We start from the raw sequence: 7938 nt of genomic DNA, 5'->3' as shown, positions 1-7938 counted from the left end.
ATCAAATTTAATTTAATTTGAAGCATAAAAAATTGTGTGCAAAATACCACATATAACATGCTTAAAACATAAATTTAACCTAAAATTATTATATAAATATATATTTATTTAAATACATATATTTTAAAAAATGAATAAAAATCATAAAATAGTAAGAATAACAGTATATAATATAATGGCAATTAATCAAAAGTAAAAAATACATAATACAATATTTCACTCTCATGTGATAAAGTCCCTCACCAAACTATTCTCATAAATGTTATACAATGCAAGAAAATGAGGCCCAAATATCCAAGCAACACAAATATCTGCGTTCGCTTCAAAGAGTCAACGACGGCACATTGAATAAAAGTTACATTCATCACACAAAAAAACTGCAAAATTTCGGAATTTTGAATTTTATATTGGGACACGCGGTCGGAAATAGATGGATGGAATTTTAGTTGAGTTTATTTGAACATTTTGAAAAGAATGGCCTTCACCCTACAGGATGTTGAATCGGAATTACAGGAAGTAGAACAAAAAATGCATTGCAATTCAGAGAAATTGACAGGAAGAATGTTTCATGTTTAACACAGATGGTGACTTAAATACTAACTATTTTCATTTTTAATACTCGGATGAAGTAAAACATTCTGGGAAATGAAGGTTTTTTTAATCCTTTAAAAGATATTAAACATCTAATTATTATCTGTTTTATAGAATGTGCATATGTTCCTAATTGTTGATTGCATTTGTTTACTCTAATTAAATTATAATAAGCTTCATAGTAATAATATTACTTTGTAATATGTCAAACAGTCACGTAAGGATATCTGTGTACTGTATACATCTATCTATTAGCCTACTATCAAAATGGTTTTAAAAGTCTTATATAAGTGTTATAATGAATACAATACATGATATAAGTGTCTATATTGGCCTACAATCAAAATGACTATAAAAGCACTGTATAAGTGTTATAATAAAGACAACACATGATGTAAATGTCTATATTAGCTATATTAGCCTACTATCAAAATGACTTTGTGTCGCAGGCTGACAAAAATCTTAGTTGACAGAAATGTTGAAATGTAATATTTATTCTACACATTATTATTTCATTATTAAGGTTTGTTTGAAATAAGGACAGATACAAAACACATAGACATGTGAACCAGTTATCCAATGTATGCATAATAGTGTTTGTAGCCAAAGCTCATTTACAACACTTGTCCCCAACAACAACAACAACAACATAGATCCAACATCATTAAAATAGGAAAATAAAAAGAATAAGGCAAAAATGAGTCGATAATAATGATAATAGAAATAATACAGACAAAGTGCAAACTAGATAAAAGCCAATAAATGTAATGATAATAATAACACAAAGTGCAGACTCGATAAAAAACAACTAGTAAAAACTAAACATGGGAACACGATTGCTGCTCAACTAGTCATAATTTAGTTTGTTTTTTGAAAGTGACTCGTGCAGATATACTTTTCAAAGTGTCAGGTAAATAGTTCCATAGTTGTGCTCCTTTTATTGAAAAGGCAGTGTGGGCCAAAGATGTTCTACAGAATGGAACACAACAGTTGCCTTTTGACATTGCTCAGCTGGTAGATCTGCTACCACTTTGCAGTCTTGTGATTGCCTGGCAGAGCAACTGGTGAGCAGAGTTATCCAAGCATTTAAAAAACAGTTTGACTGTATGTAACAAAATAAAATTGGTAAAACTTAAAATATTGTATTTGGTTCAAATTGGGCAATGATGATATGGTATACTCTTCTAGTCGAGGACTTTCAAGGCGCGGTTACAAAGACACCTGATGGTCTTGACTGAGGACTGGTGTGCCTGGGACCATGTAGTTAAACCACAAGATATGTGTGAAAGACTCATTGAATTCATCAAAGTAAAAGCACAGCTGAGAGTTAAGCAGTTTCTTATCATCTTAAAACAGCCTAGGTTGGTCTTCTGGGTTTTACACATTTTATCAATGTGACTTTTAAAATTCAGCTGATAAGTCTATGATTATGCCCAAATATTTGACTTCAGGTCCTTGTTCAATGACCTCATTATTAATGTTTCCATTCAGCTTTGTTTGAGGTTGTTTTTTTATGGAGAAGCAGACAGAGTTAGTCTTTTTAGTGTTCAGGGTTAAACAGGATGCTGCCAGTCAAGATGCTATTTTGTCTAATTTAGCTTTTCAGAAACTAGAGTACAGGTCTTACCAGATGTATATACGACTGTGTCATCCGCATACATCTGGAAATCTATATCTGTGCATACATCTGGTAGGTGATTGCTGTATAGACTGAAGAGTATCGGCCCCAAGACACTACCCTGAGGTATCCCTCTTTCAATTTTGCGGAAGGAAGATCCCACATTGTCTTTAGATATGACTCACACCAGGACAATGACTGTTTGGGTAAGTTTAATATAGTTACTTTTGAAATTAAAATGTCATGATTGACTGTATCAAATTCTTTTTTTAAGTCTAGAAATAATTCACCGACTACCTGTCCTTTGTCAAGGGAATGTTTGATCTTTTCTGTTAAAAAACATCTGTAGAATGGTTACGTCTGAATCCAAATTGCAGAGGATTCAAATAGTTAGTTGTCTAAAGGTGCTGCTTTAGTTGTTCTGAAACAATCTTCTCTGGGACTTCAGATAAAACTGGAAGAAGGCTGATAGATCCATAGTTAGATGTCAATCCAGCATCACCAGATTTTAAAAGTGGTATTTCCTGTGCACTTTTCCATCCATCTAGGAATTTCCCAGTTTTAATGGAAATATTAATAAGACGGCTAAGAGGCTGAATAAGGATGCCGCTGTATTTCTTGGGAAAAGCTGTGTCTTAGTTATAAATATCCTTAGAGTATGTGGTGTCTAGGTTATGTATGGCATTTAAGACAGTTGTCTGACTAACCTCCTTCAGCTGAAATGAGCTGTCTTGTTTATCAGGTATGTCTGTTGTTGTCATCATTAGTCATACAAGACAAACCCGGGGAAAGCTTTTTGACAGATTCTACAAAGAATTCATTGAACTCATTTGAGACTTGTGTACAATCAGTCATGATTTTGTCTCCTGCTTGGAGTTTATATTGGGTTTGGGTTTAATAGGTTATCTAGTAGTTTCCAGATCATTTTGCCATTCCCTTTGGCCTCTAAAAGCATGTGGATGTAATAGTTTGAGCAGTTTAACGACTTGATTACGCAAGGCTTTAAATATTTTCAAATCAGTGTCACTACGAGTTTTGATGAGTTTTTAAGGCATAATCTCTCTTTTACATTAATTTCCGGATATCATCTTTAATCCATGGTAACTGAAACTTTCTGTGGGATTTTTTTTCACTTTCTAATAAATGTATCAATAATGCGTCCGATAGTAGACATTAGCTGATTACTACAGGCGTGTACTTGGTCATGTTGTTGGAGATCGTCCCAATTAATACCCTTTAATTCCTTTTCAAATGCAGTTGTTGATTGGTGAGGGATCTCAAGTTGAAAAGTTTTCTGATCTTGACTTTTAAACCCCGTCAGATGTTTCTTTGTGAGTTTTCTTGCAGCTAATGTCAGATTAGGATCTAACAAGCCGGTAACTAGATTGTACGTTTTTATGATTCTGTCATTTGTACGACATTATAAAACATTAGTAGACGTCTCAGAGGGTGAGATAACACGTCTATACCCAAGGTATAGATGTTAGTGGCCAAGTTAAAGGAAACGGCAGGCTGTCTTCTTCTAATTGGATTTATTAAAATCTTTGCAAGCTGGATGGTGTTTGCTGTGGTCTGGAACAACATGGCACACAAACAACTATCAGAAATGCAGCCGATATTGCATACAGATATTGTCAGGATACATGCAAATATAAATTAAATACAAAGAGGGCACAAGTAAAAGGAATTAAATGAGCTCAAATATAGCTACAAATGATGAATAATGATGCAATATGTACACACAGCTAGCCTAAATAACATGTTAGCATCTATTAGCTAACATGACATAACATAAATATCCCTGATTAACACTCCAAGAAGTCAAAAACATCAACAATGCTCAGCTTTGTGCATTCACGCACAGCATAAAACATTTGGTGGACGAAATGAGACAAAGAAGGAGTGGCATAAAACACGTCTTTCTGTGGCAGCGTCAGAGAAAGTTGAACTTGTAAACAAACTACGGTGAGTTCAAGGACCGCCAAAATTAGAAGAACAAAACGGCGCATGTTTGACATAAACAGTGGGATTTCTGACAATTAGGAAGGTTTGTGTCATGTTTGTCCTCCTACACAAACCATCCATCCATTTTGTACTGCTTGTCCCGTTTGAGTCACGGTGGTGCTGAAGCCTATCTCAAACCATATGAAGACAAAAAATATGTTTTCCCCCCGTCTTTTTCCATTTTTTAATATTTTTTCAAAAGCCCGAGGGTTGCTGACCCCTGCTTTGTTTTGTAACAGCAGTCTGTAATGCACCAAAGTGATCCGTTGGAACTTCAATTGGAATTCTACTTCCAGTTTGTTTATTAATCAGACAGTATGTTTGTTGCAGTGGTCATAGTGGATACATGCAATCAATCATCTTGCTGTTTGCCAGTCACTGACGTAAGACGCCCCCCAGGTACTTTCTCCAGCCCAGGGAGAATGGAGGCAAGTCGGTCAAGGTGGAAGAGCTGGGGTCTTTGCGTCTCAACATCGTTTACACAGAAGACCACGTCTTCCCGTCCGAGCACTACACCCCGCTCAGAGATTTGCTGCTGCACTCTGCCAACGCACAGGTATGTGAAAGTATCTTTTAGGTCCGGCCCCATGCTCCTTTTTCACTTCTGGTACCCAAATTGGAGCCTTGACTACTGGCTGATACCGATTTTTGATTGACTCTTCACAAAGTCTTCGACAGTAGACGGGCAGACCATCGCTAATGTTGTCGGAAGGGCTGTCCATCCACCGCTTAATTGCTGTTCAGCCAACCCTTTTAAGTCACAGTTTGGTAGTTAACATGGGCGCCGATTGCGCAAGAAACCAAGTTATAAGACTTTGAGTCATACGTTGGCCTGTAACATGTTATATGAATTTGGCGTATTGGGCTGCCAAATTGTCCAAAAAGAAGTTCACGTGCAAGTTTTACAAGACAAAGAGTCAAAGCAGCACTTGTGTGATATTACTATGGCGCTATCTCAAAATTGTCTCCACCCACTTTACCTTGGGAAAGCCAATGGTTGCAGAAAGTTCAAAGTAATTTAATACACTTTTAAGTAGAACCAAATGTTGAAACCATGAGTCAGGATGGTGTGTCGAAAAGCTCAATGCCTGTGTCACTACTCCCAGTTAGTAAACATGTCAAAGCAACAGTTTGTAACTAAAATCTGCTTAAAGGTGACATTGCGTACAGAATTTACCATCAATTGGTGATTTTTATTATCTCTGCAAATAGTCTCTGACACTCAAACAAACTGACAGTGCTCTATTGAAAACAAAAGCCTTAGACTTTGAAATGTCATGACTTGTTTCATCATTCAAACTAGTTGGTTGGAGAAATTGTAGGCGATGTCACCTGATTAAATGTACAACTACAAAGAGCTGAATTGTTAATGAATTGTCTGTAATAGAGACGATGTGGCGCAGTGGCTGTGTGCAACCCGAGGGTCCCTGGTTCAATCCCCACCAATACTAACCTGAACAGGACACTTCACCCTTGCTCCTGATGGGTGCTGGTTAGCGCCTTGCATGGCAGCTCCCTCCATCAGTCTGTGAATGTGGAAGTAGTGTCAAAGCGCTTTCAGTACCTTGAAGGTAGAAAAACACTATACAAGTACAACCCATTTATTTATTTATTTGATAAGTGGGAAAGCAGCCTGCCTTACAGTCCTTATGTAGTTGTTCACCCAACCCTTTTAAGTTATGCTTCGGTAGTTAACATGAGCAACAATTGCATCATATTTTTGGGGGAAAATATATAAAAACACTTGAATGGTCTGAATGAGTTGAAAAGGTTGCTTTTGATTTTATTTTTTTTAAATCGGCGGAGAAATGTTGAAGTATTAACATCTTTAAATGAGAAATGGTATTATGACATTTCGGGAAAACCAGGAATCAGTTCTGATTAAGAGGAATGTTTTGACGGTGGAACAGTTGAAATGCGTTGAAAAATGTGGAAGGAGTAGTCGCCAAAAAAAAAGGGTGGGAATAAAGCTTTGGAAAAGCAGGAATTCTAGAAAATCCTGGAATTTTTTTGAAGTTGGAAAAGACAAAGTTTAAATTTCCAGAAAGGTGGAATGGTTTGAAAAGTTGAAAAGTCTGGAAATGGTGGAAGTTTGAAAGAAGTAAACACGGCATGAAGCAGAGTGGGAGTGAGCATGAGCGGCCAGATGACCAACAGAAAATGACAGGCTTAAATAGTCTCTGTGAATAAAAACAGGTGCGCGAGTCCAACACGTGAGGCAGGTGACAAAACAAGGCAGTCAAAAAACAGGAACTAATGGAGTCTTGAAGTAACACAACATAACTAAACAAAACATGATCACAAGACGTGACCGTTTTTTTTTTTCATTGCCACGCTTACTTAGTGTGGAAGTAGCTTTTGGAACCTGTTTTGACAAGGTTTTAGTACTAGTTCTATACCCAATAGTATTCTGCCAAAATTGGTTTGAATCGGGAATCGATTCTCAGTCGAATTGTGACTTGAAGAATGGGACTTAAAGTGAATCATGACTTGCTGAAAAATTCCCATCCTTAGTTATTTATACTAAAAGATGTTATTGGTCAATTAAAAAGACTTATTTTGTATGTCTCGCTTGTGGGCTATTGTATGCTTAGCTGTTGTGTAGCTGCCAGCTCCTAGTAGCCTATGGCCTCCCATGTTTGCCTTTTGTAAATGACTTGACTGAAATACAAGAACTACCTTGTTAGATGCAAGCCAATATAATCTTTTTTTTAGCTGATATCAGTATAAGACGGAGACACCTGTATCATCTTTTCATGCCTTTTCTCTTTCATCTGTGTGCAGCCGGTGTCGGCGTCCACCGCCAACATCCTGGGGGAGGTGTGTCGAGAGAAGCAAGAAGCCGCCATTCCGCTTGTACGACTCTTCCTGCACTACGGCAAGATCGTGCCTTTCATCAGTGCCATTGCTCAATCTGAGGTCAACCGCACGCAGTGAGTGTGTCTCAAAGCACCTGAGCTCAGCACACCTGTGTGAGTGTGTCTCAAAGCACCTGAGCTCAGCACACCTGTGTGAGTGTGTCTCAAAGGACCTGAGCTCAGCACACCTGTGTGAGTGTGTCTCAAAGGACCTGAGCTCAGCACACCTGTGTGAGTGTGTCTCAAAGGACCTGAGCTCAGCACACCTGTGTGAGTGTGTCTCAAAGGACCTGAGCTCAGCACACCTGTGTGAGTGTGTCTCAAAGCACCTGAGCTCAGCACACCTGTGTGAGTGTGTATCAAAGGACCAGAGCTCAGCATACCTGTGCAACGCCCGCCCGCAGGACAGCAAATATGTACCACTTTTCACTATCGGCGTATGGGAGTCCAGCGCTGAGTCGCTTTTAATCACGTGCCACTGTGGCGGAATCTTGTGCTCCGCCAGGCATGAATAATTAGCTCAAAGAAATGAGGTCATCAGGAAGTGTGTGTGAATGCTAGCATGGACACTTGGATGCAGACACAACATGGATTTCAAACCCCAAAAAATGGATTTGCAAGCAAAAATTATGGATTTGAATTTAAAAAAAAGATAACAATTTTATATATATATATATACTGTATATATATATATATATATATATATGTGTGTGTATATATGTATATATACAGTATGTATGTATACATATATACATATGTATACATATATATATATATATATATACGTATACTGCGATGAGGTGGCGTAGGACGGCGTGGTGAAGTTGGTAGAGTGGCTGTGCCAGCAACCTGAGGGTTACTGGTTCA

At 37.7% G+C, this 7938-nt stretch overlaps 1 protein-coding gene and 1 long non-coding RNA gene across 3 annotated transcripts in view; one reads left to right on the top strand and one right to left on the bottom strand.

Annotated features, from left to right (window-relative positions):
• Positions 1 to 7287, bottom strand: part of LOC133542857 (uncharacterized) — an 8548-nt gene extending 1261 nt beyond the window's left edge. The window contains exons 1-2 of the long non-coding RNA XR_009804230.1: positions 6955 to 7287; positions 5667 to 5739 (exon numbers count right to left, since the gene is read on the bottom strand). This is a non-coding gene — a long non-coding RNA (uncharacterized LOC133542857). The remainder of the gene's footprint in view (positions 1 to 5666; positions 5740 to 6954) is intronic.
• Positions 1 to 7938, top strand: part of rasa3 (RAS p21 protein activator 3) — a 108277-nt gene that overhangs the window by 78719 nt on the left and 21620 nt on the right. For both annotated transcript variants that reach the window (XM_061887066.1, XM_061887067.1), the window contains exons 10-11: positions 4613 to 4769; positions 6998 to 7146. In XM_061887066.1, coding sequence (XP_061743050.1) covers positions 4613 to 4769; positions 6998 to 7146 — 306 coding nt within the window. The remainder of the gene's footprint in view (positions 1 to 4612; positions 4770 to 6997; positions 7147 to 7938) is intronic.

Source organism: Nerophis ophidion, linkage group LG25 (assembly GCF_033978795.1).
Source record: "Nerophis ophidion isolate RoL-2023_Sa linkage group LG25, RoL_Noph_v1.0, whole genome shotgun sequence".
Lineage (NCBI taxonomy): Eukaryota > Metazoa > Chordata > Actinopteri > Syngnathiformes > Syngnathidae > Nerophis > Nerophis ophidion.
The sequence above is the reverse complement of the archived record's forward strand: the minus strand, read 5'-3'. Positions and strand labels throughout refer to the sequence as shown.